Source organism: Crocodylus porosus, unplaced genomic scaffold (assembly GCF_001723895.1).
Source record: "Crocodylus porosus isolate Cpor-Errol unplaced genomic scaffold, CroPor_comp1, whole genome shotgun sequence".
NCBI classification, from domain to species: Eukaryota; Metazoa; Chordata; order Crocodylia; family Crocodylidae; genus Crocodylus; species Crocodylus porosus.
In genome coordinates this window covers 14,852,609-14,867,075 of record NW_017728932.1, presented here as the reverse complement: position 1 = coordinate 14,867,075, position 14,467 = coordinate 14,852,609, and the positions used below count along the sequence as shown (strand labels likewise).

The 14,467-nt window shown below is 47.8% G+C and overlaps 1 protein-coding gene across 1 annotated transcript in view; it reads left to right on the top strand.

Annotated features, from left to right (window-relative positions):
- Positions 1-1,742: 1,742 nt before the first annotated feature.
- Positions 1,743-14,467, top strand: part of DHX40 (DEAH-box helicase 40) — a 19,279-nt gene continuing 6,554 nt past the window's right edge. Inside the window, exons 1-12 of the mRNA XM_019545697.1 lie at positions 1,743-1,818; positions 2,764-2,971; positions 3,304-3,449; positions 4,111-4,230; positions 5,108-5,338; positions 5,597-5,663; positions 6,828-6,959; positions 9,159-9,258; positions 10,492-10,578; positions 11,095-11,277; positions 12,182-12,262; positions 12,929-13,086. Coding sequence (XP_019401242.1) covers positions 2,788-2,971; positions 3,304-3,449; positions 4,111-4,230; positions 5,108-5,338; positions 5,597-5,663; positions 6,828-6,959; positions 9,159-9,258; positions 10,492-10,578; positions 11,095-11,277; positions 12,182-12,262; positions 12,929-13,086 — 1,489 coding nt within the window. The 5' untranslated portion in view covers positions 1,743-1,818; positions 2,764-2,787. The remainder of the gene's footprint in view (positions 1,819-2,763; positions 2,972-3,303; positions 3,450-4,110; positions 4,231-5,107; positions 5,339-5,596; positions 5,664-6,827; positions 6,960-9,158; positions 9,259-10,491; positions 10,579-11,094; positions 11,278-12,181; positions 12,263-12,928; positions 13,087-14,467) is intronic.

The window sequence follows — 14,467 nt, the reverse complement described above, 5'->3', positions numbered from 1 at the left end:
GTCAGGCATAGACAACCCCCATCATGGATGCCAGAGCATGCCACGCAACGGCATTTTGCTTGGCAGGGAAGGGGCAGGGGCTGTGCTGCCATAATAAGGATTGGGACCCCTGTCTCTGGCACTCCAACATGTTACAAATCAAGGTTGTGGGTGTTTTTGGCACTCTGCCCAAATATGTTGCTGACCCCTGGTTTAAGTCTGTCTTTACAGGACAACAGTAGGACTGTGTTTTTCTTTCAGTTGGGAATGCATTGCATTGGCAGGTCTAGGGACTTTTTAAGTATACCTAGTCTGCCGTCTTCAGGTCATATTGGGAATTACATACCACCAGTACCAGAAAGTGAAGCAGGGACCCTTCAATCAAAATGAAAATGTCACACATTTGAATTAACTTGTATTAGGCCAAACAAGACTTTTTAGTTCGGGTGTTCTTTGTCCCACAGTTTGTTGAATGTCTTATGGCTGTACTGTAAAGTTGACAAATTGATAATAATATTGCCAATTACACTGTGAACATGTATTGGTCTTAGGGAAGGATTTTCATATTACAGTGCCACTTCCACACAGTGTTAATGCAGTCTACGTCCTTTGGCTTGCAATATAAAGCGGGCTGGCATTTTCCCATAGAAGGCAGGGTAAATCTGTACCTTATATACTGATGAAAGTGTGTGTGTGTGTGTGTGTGTGTATACATATACCTGTAGAGCTATATGTATGTGTGTATACACATATACCTGTAGAGCCTTTATGAACTGATGCTTACTTTGCTGCTGTGAAATGTGCAGAAAGCAGCTGAAGAAATGTGTGTGTGTGTGTGTGTGTGTGTGTGTGTGTGTGTATACACACACATATACATATATTTCTTCACCAGCTGTTTTCTGCACATCATTTCACAGCAGCAGATAAAATGAGCTTCAGCTCATGAAAGGTTGTGCTATATGTATATATGGCATACAGGGGGAGGTGTGTGAGCAGAGAGACCTAGTTTGCCCTGTTAGTCTGAAGTCAGGTAGAAGGCAGGTGGGGATCCGCACCTTCTAAACTAACCAAAGCAGATGCATATGATGAAGATACCAAGGTGAAGCTCCCTTTGTCTGCTGAAATGACGGGCAGAAGGGCAGGTGATGAAGGGTGCTTCAGCTACGGGTGCCAGCGCTGCTTGAATCCATTCCGGGAGGCGTCATCACACGATATAAAGTTGTAACGTGAATCTTATTTTTAAAAAGCAAGATCCGATTAGGGAGGCAAATGTAATAGGACATGCCTATTACATTAACCCCCCCCCCCAGGGCTGCTGTAGAAATTGGACTGAACATTTAATATTCATTTTAATGAATGCCCTATCATTTATCTCCTGAGTGCCTCTCACCGGTCTTCGGCAGATTTATATATCTAATTCCTGGGGACTCCGAGGTAATCCTGGAGGGTTGGCAACCCCGGCGTCAGCTCACGAACGCTTGTGCTACGCAGACACAAACTTCTAGATCTAGATCTATGCATCTATCTAGCTGCATATCTAGCTGTAGAGATAGATATAGAGATCGATATTTATCTATAGAGATAGATATCTACACAGATACCTATCTATCTATATAGAAAGCTACATAGCTAGCTCTCCCAGGCCCGGCTGAGGGGCCGGAACCAAAGGGCGCGGGGCGCGGAGCCGGGGTAGCCCCGAGGAGAAGGGACCAGGAAGGGGGCGGGGCCTCCCCTGCCGGGGCTCCCTCCTCCCGTTGCCCGGCGCCCTGTGATGTCATCAGAGAGCGCCGGGGGCCTATTTCCGGGTTGGGAGCCGGGACAGGTGGGGTCACGTGGCAGGTACCGGGGAACGGCGCTAGCCCCGGAGGGAGCCACTGGTGCTGCTCGGAGCGCCCTGGGGAATCCGGGGGGATAGAGAGCCCCCCTGCCCTTGGCTCCCGGGTGTGAGGGGAGGCATTTGTGGACCAACCAGGGGATTCCCGCCCCCCCCCCTCAAGTGTGTCCCTGCGTGCTGGTGGAGGGTGTTTGTGTCTGAAAGCTTGCAAAGAAGAATGCTTCCCGGCACAAGCGCCTTGGTCAGGCTGAGGAAGCGTCCGTCGTCGTCCCAGGAATGACGCTGCCTCAGCCTGACGAAGCGCGTTCATAACAACAATTTTTTCCAACTATTTGAGTTGGTCTAATAAAAGATAATCACGTTTACCCAAAGAGCCTTGTCTGCTGATGTGCGCGTGTGCATTGAGAGCTACAAAGTGCCGAGTGGCTTTCCTGAGTTCACGCTGCCTTCTTCAGGTGCGTCAGGTCACAGAAGCTTGCGTGCGTGTGTATGTGTGTGTGTGTGCACGTGTGCGCGCGCGCACCTGTGCACGCGCGCACACGTGCACTGTTCTTCATTCCGCCTAGGGCGCAAATCTTACCCTGCCTTCTCCTTGCCTTCACACAAGTGCACCTGACTGTGTCCTGTATCCCAGCCTTGAACTGGGAGGCTACCTCTAGATGTTTGTTTCCCTGGGGACGAGTAGCAGCAGGGCACAGTGTGGCTCCTGGGAGCCAGGCTCCAGTTTTGGGCAGCCTGCTTTCTTTCAGCTCAGGTGGCAGCGCCGACAGATCTGCAGTGCCACATACCACACATCTGTGCTCATCTGGAGATGGCCAGGAAGCGCCTGGCTTTTCCCTGTTGTGCGTTTAGAAAGTGAAAGAGGGAGCAGATATTGCAGCCCTTGGGAAGCATGCATATTTCTGATCCTTGTCGCTGTGGTACACCTGTTTATCTCTCTTGTATTACAGGAAAGCGGTCGCACAGTTATCCCAATGGAGAGAAAACACAGCTCCCAGAAGGGCAAAGACACCAGGAAGTCAAATGTTGCCCCGCTCCCTATTCACAAATACAGGAAGAAGCTTGTTGAGGCTGTCAGAGACTGCTCATTTCTCATTGTGACCGGGGAGACAGGAAGTGGCAAAACTACCCAGCTCCCTAAGTATCTGTTTGAAGAAGGTAACGGTTCTCCTTAAGATGGTAGACATCTTCCTATATTAGTGAAGGGTAAAACCTTTCAGTTTGCTCTTAACGTTGGCCCCTTTTGCAAAAAAGTTAGCAAACTAGATGATGGAGAACTATAGCTTTTAAAAACTGAAATGGACATTGGCACAAAAAAGATGCATGTTAAGCTTTCCTGGGGGGTGAATGTGTGCACACGTGCCTGTGTGTATGGAGTGGAAAAATCAGTCACTTATGCCTTAAAAAGTATATTTGCAACAGCTAATATGTACTTCAAATTGACAAAGCAATGTGCCACAACTGAAGCAGCACGTTCCTTGCTTGTGTAGGCTTTGCAAAGCATGGAGTGATTGGCGTGACTCAGCCTCGGCGAGTTGCTACCATATCTGTGGCCCAGAGGGTGGCTGAAGAGATGAACTGTTCTCTAGGAAGCACAGTGGGATATCAGGTCCGCTTTGATGACTTTACCTCGGAGGTATGTGTTGGAGAGTTGTAGCTGTGAATATGATGGTTTAAAAATAACGGCCATATACCTAAGAAATGCCTGCTTCAAAATCTGGACATGCACAATCTATCGTGGAGCTTGTTTTCCATATAGTAGTACTCTGTACCGTTCAAGAAAGGGTTTGAATCCCATTCTGTATGTACGTTGTTGTGAATACCGTGTTCAGATGCTGCTCTAGTGTTAAGAAATGTACAATCCAGTTCTGTAAAGAGCCACATTTTTAAGGCACGCTGTAACAGAAGCATTGCCACAGAATTGGTACGTTTTCTAAAAGAGGGCTCTGGTTTTTTAGGCAGTGTGAATGTGGAGGGTAAATGAATAGCTGATCCACATAGGAAAAGTCATGTGATCGTGGTTTTGTGATTGGGAATTGTTGGTTTGTCTTTGGGACATAACAGCGGGAAAAGAAGGAAAAAAAACGTTGTGCTTTAGATATAGGACCGTGTTAGAAATGCTTTCTATGGTAGACAGTGCATTTGCAACTTGTGTTAGCATGCTGTACTAAATGCGGCATATGGCCTCTTGAAGCCTAAGCAAGGAACTCCAGGCAATAAGCACAGTTCAGATGTTGAAAATGGCTATGATGAGATCCAGTTGTAGAGTAACAACAGCGTGTGATTGAACTGCTCAGGATACTGCAATCAAGTATATGACTGATGGCTGTCTACTGAGACAGATACTGGCCGAGCCCCATCTTGCCAAATACAGCATCATCGTATTGGATGAAGCCCACGAGCGGAGCCTAAGCACAGTGAGTCTCATGTTTTTGGAGGCTGGCTGGGGTGGGGATTTAGAGAATGAGGAGGTTACGCCTAGGGCAGTTCTCCCATGGATTTAGCGTGTTTCCTAGCCTTTTCCTCAGCTTGACCCCATTTATGAGCCTGGCGCAGAGTTGTGTCACCCTGCTGCTGCCGGGCAGGCAGGAGGTGCCTTGCCATGGCGACACAGCGGGTGCAGGGCTCCCAGCAGTGGCACTGAGCCTCCCTGCCCTATTCTGCTGCAGAGGCCCTGGGGGGCAGGGAGCCCAAGCCCTCAATGGGCAGCCCACATCCACCCTGCTCCATGCACAAATCTGGGGGCATGTGTGCCCTCCCATGCCTCCCTCTCAAGGAATGTGCAACTCCATCTTTTTGTTGCAACCCCCAATGGGATCTTGACCCCCAGGTTGGGATCTACTGCTCCAGCACCTCTCCATCCCTTTAGTTTTCTGCATTTATTGATTGATTAAAAAACTAAGTTAAAAGACATCGGCCCTGTGAGCATCACGTGCTAGCAAAGATCATTTCCTTGTGCAGAGAAGAATGACAGGACAGTGGCCATGCTTTAAAAGCAGTTGTCTCCTTGAAGCTGCCGTGAGGGTAAGGAATGGAAAGTAAAGGGCTTTTTAGCTGTGTAAAGAAAGTGGTTTTGAATGTCTACTAAGCCTTTTATTAAACTGTACCTAGTGTATTTATGAGAGTACAGGGGGTGTTCATGCCTCTTTAAGCATTCGTGCCCTCAGGGCATAATTCTCTCCCATTTTTAAAGTCTCTGAGATAAAAATCAGTCCCTTTTCTTGTATTTTCTTGGCTGTTTCTGCTGTTTTCTGGTGAGTCCAGAGAGACCAAGATAAAATGATTCTCTTTCAGGATATTTTATTTGGCTTGCTGAAAAAGCTGTTCCAGCAGAAGAAGCCTCCGGGCAGAAAGAAAGCCCTCAAGGTGGTAGTGATGTCAGCCACCCTCGAGGTAGACAAGCTCTCAGAGTTCTTTGGGCACTGCTTGGTGGTGGATATTCCAGGAAGAAATTATCCTGTCAAGACAATGTTCTGTAACCTGCTTGGCCCAAAGGATGCAGGAAATTCTGCATATGTTACAGAGGTACAGTATGGTTGTTTGACTTGGTCTCTCTGTCCTGGTCTGTTTGTTCTTGGTGTGATGATGAACTCTCAGCAAGCCATGGGAGTTCACCCCTTTGTGAGCAAAGCTTTAACCACTCCGTGGGTGGCCGGTTTTTCAAGCTTCCTAGCATGTGCGTCACGGGGGGAGGAGTTGAGTTGGTTTACATTTCCACTTAGGATTGCTTGAATGAAAGGCTCTAGTTCCAGCAGTTAATCCTGTACCTGTTGCTTGTTTCAGGCTGTAAAAGTGACCCTGGATATCCACTTGAATGAGTCAGCAGGGGACATCCTGGTTTTTTTGACCGGTGAGAATACCTCTTTCCTTCCAAAACCAAGGCTGTCCTGTGGCAAACTGTGAAATGACTCTTGCTGCCAGTGAATGTCCCTGTAATCCCAGAGCAAGAAATGCTGGGGACAGTTCTGTCTTCATAGCAGTGGCTGCACTGCAGCGTCAAAATGCATCACTGCAGCCGCACCCAGCTGAACTGGCATGCAGAATCAGTGGCGGAGAGAGCAGCTGTTGCAGGCATGTAATATCTTCATTTAAAAGATCAGGTGCGAATTTTTCCCAAGTGCGTGAGTCACTTCTGACTGTAAATTCAACTGAAGTCACAACTAGTGTTTCTTAGATATTTCTGGATATCTCATCCTAAAGTTGCTTGGGTAGGTATTTCCAACACTGATTTGTCTCATCCCTGGACTTCTTTATCGTCTCAACTCTTTCTGCCCTTCCTAACTGTGTCTGAGAGAGATGATTGCCTCTCTGCCTCTTAATAACACCAGCCCAGGGTCTGGATTTTTAGGTGGGCATTAGTTTTTGATGGTTATAGAAACAAAGGGCTGCCAGGTCATTGAGTCCAGCTGCTGACCAGGGCAGGACATGGTTCCTTAAAAGAGATGGAGTTGGGTATTAAAGAACAATGTCATGTTCATTTTAAGGGCCCAATACCCCATCCCTTGTACACTAGAAAAGTTGCTGATCTCAGCAGGGGCTGAAAACAAACAAACCAGAAACCCCCTAACTTTTGGACTGTTTCCAATGCAGGAGAGAAGATGACCTCTTTAATACCTTGGAGTAGGAATCTTTAGTCCTCAATCTTACTATATATTTATGCAGTATAAATGCTTCTTGCTGTCCCTTAAATGATTCTATAAAAATAAGATGATCACAAACCCTCCAGCCTAGCAAATGTATGCTTGAGGTTGCTGAAATAACTCATAAAACCCTTAGAAGGAATGCATAATGAAACTACCACCGTTACACAGAAGAACCCAAGTCAGAAACATCCCTTTTGAAAGGCTGGCTGTCATCAGTGAAGGTGATTTCCACAACTGGTCCTTTTTCCTTGCTCTTGTACTGACATCCCTCTAACGTTTGATAAAGAAAACCTTGCGTAGAACTATTTTAAGCTACCAAAGCAGAGTTATAGCTAAACAGATCATTTCTAAATTCTTTGTTTGTTTTTTAGGACAGTCTGAGATAGAAAAAACTTGCGACTTGCTTTTCCAGAAGGCAGAATCTATAAACTACTGTTACGATGTGCAAGATTGCTCTGTTGAAGGTTTGCTCATCTTACCGTTGTATGGGTCGATGCCAACAGGTAAGATTTGTTCAACTGAGTGTTGTGTCTGATTCAGAAAAAAGTTAGTTACAGGTTTTTGTTGTGTGATATTCTTATAAAGAAGGTTTTGTTTGGAAATAATACAGCCATGGATTCACTTGTTTGAAAAATAAAATACCTGCAGTATTGTCACAGGTAGTCACAATCTGGCATTGCCGGTACTCTGTTGAGCACTTTGACTTAAAATCCACACAGTTTTGGAAATAGTGTTCTTCCATCCAGGTCAGTATGGAGTGGAGGCCACAGTGTGGAAGATGTGTGTGTTCCCACCGTGTGGAAGATGTGTGTGTTCCCTTCTTGCAAGGACAGTCTTCCAGTTTAAACAGAAATCTAAGGTCCTTACTAGTAATGGTCATCAACTTTCAGTGTGCCATGAGCAAGAATATTTTGGCTCCAATATTTGGGACCAAGATGAACATGAGTAAAGATTTTCTGGCTCTCTGAAATTCACCTTTTCAATGTGAAAAGGTGCTCTACATTTCTCTAACAGATGGATCACAGACATAGCAAGGTAAAGCGCTTCTCATTCTGTCTGTACATTTTCGTAATGGGATATTATCTCTTCTACCCTGAAAACATTAGTAGTTTCTCCTGCAAGGCCGATGCACGCTATAGTTCTTAGCAGGGGCAGGCATAGATGCCCGTGAAGTCCAGTTAAAACCTGCTCCTCAGACTTGTTCCAAGAGCTCCTGTTTCAGCTCCTGGCTTTCTGGCTGAAGACTGGTGCAGACCTTTGCAAAGAGCTGGCAGCCTGCTCCTTTAACTGGTTTGAGGCATATTGAGTCTGTTTTCAGTCTAGGATATACACTGATTTAAAATTAAAATATAAATCCACAGCCTTGATATGCAGGGTGTGGCTAATATCTGTCCGGGAGAAGTGAGGCACAACAGGAAAAATTATTTTTATTCAACTGAAATAAATGTTTTTAGCTGTCAAAAAAGGGGCCTTGGTTTAATTGCTCAGATGTGTTGCTTCCATTAATTTGAGAGAGAGAGAGAGAGAGTGTGTGTGTGTGTGTGTTGCCAGTAAGACATGTGGCAGTAGGGCTGTGCCTATGAGGGACGATGCAAAGACTTCAGCGCTACCCTTGATAGAAAGTATAAATTACCAAGTGAGTCACTCAGCTGTGTCACTGCCTAATAAGACATGCACTCATTTTGAAGAGATGAAAAACAAAGGTTTCCTGCCCTTTATAAAACACAGGTGCTGCGTTTTCAGATGCTCTCAAATGTGGTGGTTAAATGTGTGGGTGAAATCCGTAGAATACCAAAATGCAGAATAAACGGGTGTGAGAGGAGGGCAGCAGTTTCTGAGTCGGAGAATTTTTGTGAGGAGCTTGTCGGCTGAAGACACGCAGAGGGTGCGCTTCTTGTTCCCTCCTAAAAGGATGAAATGAGGCTTGAATGAGAGGAAAGTGCTAACTGTGGTGCTTTAAGAAAAACCGCAAATATACTTGACCTTGACAGACATGGTTCTTTTCATTGTATGGGTGTGCTTGGGAGGTGTACTTGATGCAATTGCTCCTGCATATGATGCCTGGCAGTAATAAGACCCTTGCCCCAAAGAGCTATCTATGAAGTATGACCGAGACATTGTAGGAACAGCTTTTCCAAAGGAGTTAGAAGGCCAATTCCCTGTTGTTCTCTGAAATTCTCCCCCTGAGTAATAGCTGGAGGGTAATACATACGTACTACTTTGTCACAGGTTTAGACAAGATGATTCATCAGAAAATCAAGACGTTAACTCGTGTTAGAATAGGTTTGCAGTCCCTGTTTGCTTGGGTTTCTTAGAGCCCTGAGCATTTGATTTAAAAAAACCCACTTTAAATCTTTGGTTGACTGTCCATTCAGAGCTGGCATCTTGCTTGGTTCCCTAGCTCTGCTCTTCTTTCCAAAGAGCCACCCAGAAGAGTTATGCTTTTAAGTACTCTGTGGCCGGACTCTTTCTTACAAGACTTAACAGTACAGAAGTGGTGATATTGTTCCTGGCTGATGGGGAACGAGTTTTAGAACTGAGTATGGTTTGAATTGCTTCATCTGGCTCTTCTCTGGTTCACTCCAAGTATAACTCTGTTAGCTACCCATTTCCACTGTCTGACCTTGCCCATTCCTAGAGGTGTTCTTTGACTTCGCTGTGTCCTGCCTGGCACAGGGACCTGATGGATTCTCTCATTTTAGATCAACAGAGAAGAATATTTTTGCCACCGCCGCCAGGCATTCGAAAGTGTGTCATAGCCACAAACATTGCTGCGACATCCCTGACAATTGATGGGATCAGGTACCTGTTTCCTTCGCTTCTTAAAAGCTGTAACTTGGGGGATGCTAGAGAAGGTTGCACTGGAATTGAAGGATGTCTGACCTCTGTCTCCAGTGATCTGGAACTGTGTGCTCTCTTCTCTTTACACAGGCAGGGAGTGAGGTGCATCTATAACAAAAATCAGTGGTCAGCTGGTGCTATGCCTTTGCCTGGGAGCTTAAATAGTCTTTAAAATGGTTAATATAGATGGAGATTATTTTGCAAAAAATCGAAACTGTGCAATTTCTTTGTACAGACAGGCCTTAGATGGGGGAATTGTAGTACGTGCCTTTGTAGTTCTGCCACTGGCCAGCAGGGTGCGACCCTTCTCCAAATTTACAGACCGAGTATGTTCTACATCTGCCGTTCTCAACCTGTGTGGGCTCATGGCCCTTCTCACTCCCGACCTACAACCCCCTGGCTCTTTTGGTCCCCCTCACTCCTGATCCACTACTCCCAGCCTCCCAGTGTGTGTGTGAGTGTATGGGGAGGGCACGGGCCCATGGCTTGGCCACCGCTGCTCCCCTCAGGCCACCCACGCTGCCCCCCACCCCACCTCCTCTCTGGCGGGGACCACCAGATCACTATTTGGGAGATACTTTTAGAGTCATCTGTACTGATTACTCATCGTACTGCTAGTGGTGCAGCTGGTGCAGAGGTCCTGGCAGCAGCAGTAGCCATAAGTCTCGCTGCCCTCCCTGTCAGGTCCCACGCGATGGGCTGCAGAGGCATCTCCTGCTCATGCCAGTCCGGCTAGGCTGTGTGCAGAAAGTCGGGGGGGGGGCACCCACAGACTTACCTGCAGGGAGCAGCAGGGCACAGGCCGCCGGCAAGCAGGAGTAGAGCACAGTGCTGCGGCAGGTGGTGCCACAGAAGAAGGTGCACTCAAAGAGTTCGCCAGGCTGCTGGACCAACAGCACCGTGCAGCACACCACCCGTTTCTGCAGCTCCCGCAGTGCCGGGCTCAGCGAGCAGCATGAAAAGCGCCCAGCCCGAGCCCTCTGCCTGGAAGCAGCAAGCACTCAAGTGCTGCTGTCCATCCTCCTCATCCCTCAGGCACAGACCCCCTGAATCCTGCTTGCAGCCTTCCTACGGGCCATCCACCCCCAGCTGAGAACTGCTGTTCTATATGACCTGACTCTAGGCATCTCGAGTCACTGCCTGGTACACACTCCTCTTCTTTCAGCTTCTTGATGATATTTTAATCTTTTTTAGGTATGTGGTGGATAGCGGATTTGTGAAGCAGTTAAACCATAATCCCAGAGTTGGTTTGGACACCCTGGAGGTAGTTCCTATTTCAAAGTAAGTCTGAAGAGCGGTTAATTGCTCTTTGGTTTAACAGGATTACCCAGACTGCCTTCGGAAGGTGTTTTGCATATACTGTGAATCCACAGTGTTTCAAAAATGAGTGGAGAGGTTTGAGACACCACAGCCTGCAAAGTTTTTTGGTTTACAGCTACTCTGGATTCATATTTAGAAGATGGGACCAAGTAATTCAAATCCAAGGGGAGCCTGGCAGGTTTTTTCAGTTGTGGGCATTGAGAAGGAATCAGCTGTGCTCTCCATTGTCTGAACAACAGCTTATACATCCTCCTGCTACTGCTGAGCACAACAGCCTGCTTCAGAAACTTTCAGGCAGCTTTTCTTTATGCAATAACATGTTTTCGCACTGCTACTTTTTATATAGATGGGTTCCTTTGTTGCTGCGTAGTCGAAGTCTGTCATCCAGGCACATGCAAATAGCTGTTATTTGTCATAATTACAGTGCGCTTTTCTACCCTGACACCATGTACTATTGAGTTTCTTTCTCTCTGGCAGGAGCGAAGCAATGCAACGAGCAGGCCGAGCTGGCAGGACATCACCTGGGAAATGCTATAGGCTATACAGTGAGGAATTTTGGGATCAGTGTATGCCTGAACACACAATCCCAGAGATTAAGAGGACTAGTCTGACATCTGTGATCCTGACCTTGAAGTGCCTTGCTGTCCATGATGTCATAAGGTAACCCCTGGGGAGAGGACTGCCGTCTTCCTCCTGGCTGTCACCAAGGCATGCTGGAGACTGGGGGCAGCGGGCAGCACAGTTCACACCGCAGCCTGCTGGCAGCAAGAGCAAGATTAGGTGTCGGAGCAGGTGTGACAGTTCCACAAAATCAGTTTGTCGGCTTCCCGGTTGTTCTCCTAACAGTTTTCTAGGCCAGCCAGCGTCTCGAGGTTTGGCTGCTTTGGAGATCTCTCAAACCCAGGCTTTTATTCCCAAAGGAAACCGTATTTTTTGTTAACCCTTTAGAGGAGCAGGCAGAGAGTTGCAGGTGTCCCCTCTTCTGCAGGCCCACCTTGTCCATCTCCAAGGAGTCTCTGGTAGGAGATATCCTCTCCACTGTTGTGTGGGTCCTGGCACCTCACAAACTGAGCTATTTCCTTTTCTGTCGCTACAGAGCACCCCCCCAGTGCCAAGCAATGGGGTTGAGTTAGGGGCACCACGTCCCAGCCCCTAGCTCTGCTCAGTTAAGGCTTGAGTTGGTCTCACTTCTTTCTCCTATCTCATCCATTATCTGCAAGCCCCATCACATGGCAGTATTAAGGCTTCTAGCTTGTTTCACATGGATTAAGTTTAAGTTGAGGATCTCTCAGAATGACAGCGGGGGGTGGGGAAGTGTGCGTTTGTGTGTTCATGCGCCTGGGATTCAGGCTGTGCATCTTTGTGCATGTTCTTTCTTCTGGGGCTTGGCTATTTGCCTAGAGATATGTGTGACATACATCTGCGCGTGCATGCACACACGTTTTTCCTCTTGATAGATGGCTTGTATGGAAGGCTTCGGACTTAGGATGCCTGGACCATTTTAACAGACTTTACTTGCCGTAAGTCCCCGCAGTGGAATTTCCACCTGTGCTTTTGCTTGTAGGTTCCCCTATTTGGACCGCCCAGAAGAGAGGCATATTCTGGAGGCTCTTAAGCAGCTTTACCAGTGTGGAGCTATTGACAGGTAAGGAAGTCAGGAACATTCTTTTGAGATTTTGACCCTGGTCCTTCTAAAGCTTCATCCGTCTGGTTGTTAAGGAGTCATTGATTTGTAAGAGTGCCGCAGGCCTGAGAGCAGCTCTGGGACATGTGATCAGGGCCCTCTCAGTTGGCTTCACTGCCTCAGCTCCAGTACTTAGTGTGCACTGAGCAGGTTGTACTTCTCAGCCGTAGTTTGGGGTGCAGCATGGAGACGGCGTAGACAGGCTCGCTGTGTTTCAGCAGCCCTGAAGCACCTTCTGGGGCTGCTGCGAGAGTAAAAGGTGCTCAGATACCACAGCACATGGATTCTCACTCTGTCAAGATCCAGATATGGCATTCCTGATGCCCTTCAAGTTCCTGCTCACATTGTAGATCAGGCAAGGCATGGGCAACCGTAATGGCAGGTTACCGGCTAGAGAATCCTCTGTTGCACAGAACTGCCAGTCTCTCTGCTGCCTCACCTCTTCCCCTGGGGCGGGTGGGTGTTTGCCTCAGAATCACCGAAGGCTGTGGCGAAGTGGCCCTGGTACCGGTTTCTCTCTCCTCGCTCCTTTCCCTTGTCCCCTGGCATGTATGCCCAAACTCTGAAGTTGCCACTAAGGACAAGTCTGTTCAGTCTGATACCTGAATCCTTTCTCTTCCCAATAAGGAAAGGCCACGTGACACGACTGGGAGAGCTCCTGGTGCAGTTTCCCCTCCCTCCAAACCTGACCTGTGCCGTCATAAAGGCAGCTGCTCTGGACTGTGAAGATCTGCTGCTTCCCATAGCAGCCATGTTGTCAGTGGAAAATGTCTTCATTCGACCAGGTAGGGGGGCAGAAGCTGCTCAGCCTTCTGTGCTGAGCAGGATGTCTGCCGGGCGCGACTGGTTAGTGCACACTGCTCTTAATTTCCACCTGCGTTTTGTCTTCTTTCTCACTAGTTTTCCATTCCTGGTGTTAGCAGCTGTGCGAGGCCCTCAGCTCCCTCTATATATACACGAGGCTCCTCTGGGGTTTGCAGCAAAAGAAGCTAAAGCTCCTTCCACTTGCACTAAAAATGGCTCCATTAACTGAGAGGAAGGAATAGCCCTCACCTGGGAGACACGACTGCCTGTTCAGACCAGTGCATGATTAAACGCAGGGCCCAGCAGCGTAGAGAAAGGAGCTCTTGGAAGAGGCTGTTGCAGTTGCCTCAGAAACGGGAAACCTAAGTATACCTGGTGGCATGCTGTGCAGTTAACTGCCCTGCATGGGGTTTACACGTCAGAAAACGTTGGGTGACAAAGCAGGGTTCTTTGGAAATATTGTCCTTTATTAGCAAGGGCTTGGGGAAGGTACTGAGCCTTGTTCTTCTGACAGCTGAGGTGGAGGCCAGCCTTGGGAGTTTGGTTTTTATGGCATGGATGCATTACAAACTGGACAGCAACCACCAGATCACTATCTGGGATAGGCTTCAAGAGCCACCTGTAGTAGTCTGAACTTGGAAGCGGGTCCTCAGGCAGAAGTGTCTACAGCAACATGTATGGGTGGGCAAGACGACTGCGTGGCTGGAAGAAACAGTGATGGGAGGAAGAGCCTTTCATATCCATTACTAGCCTAGGTCATTAATGGCCAGGTGGTGTTAGCTTTCGGTGGCCAGCTGGTGGCCTGTGTGAAACAGCTTCACCATCTCAAACCCTGAGACAAGGATTTAGCATTTGTAATCGAAAGCAAGGGCACCATGTTAGGGTTCTCTCTTGGTCTAAGTAGAGCCTGAGGCTTGATAAGATAAAAATAATGAACTTGCCCCCAGAAGCAGTGCCTCTGTGGCAGGGACAGGGCTTGTGGGAAGCTTGAACTGCTGCTGCTTTTCTGACCTTGTACTGTGCCAGGACTGTGCTTGCTCTCTCCCTCCCCCAATTCTTCCCCGCCAGAGATCAAAACAACCACCCTAGGGAAATAGTGTGTGTAGCAAAATCCTGTGGGAGACCTTTGTCCTCTCTTCTCCTGTCTCTGGTCTGTCTCTAGTTATCTCGGTGATGCATTAACTCGGCCTTGCTAGCACAGCAGCCAAAGGCAGTCAGACGTTTTGGCGCCTTGAGTGTGAAACTGTCATGTCGGCGATTCTTTTGTTGTGTTTCATAGTTTCATAGTAGCTAGAGTCGGAAGGGACCTAGGTAGATCATCTAGTCCGACCCCCTGCCTTGGCAGGAAAGAGCACCGGGGTC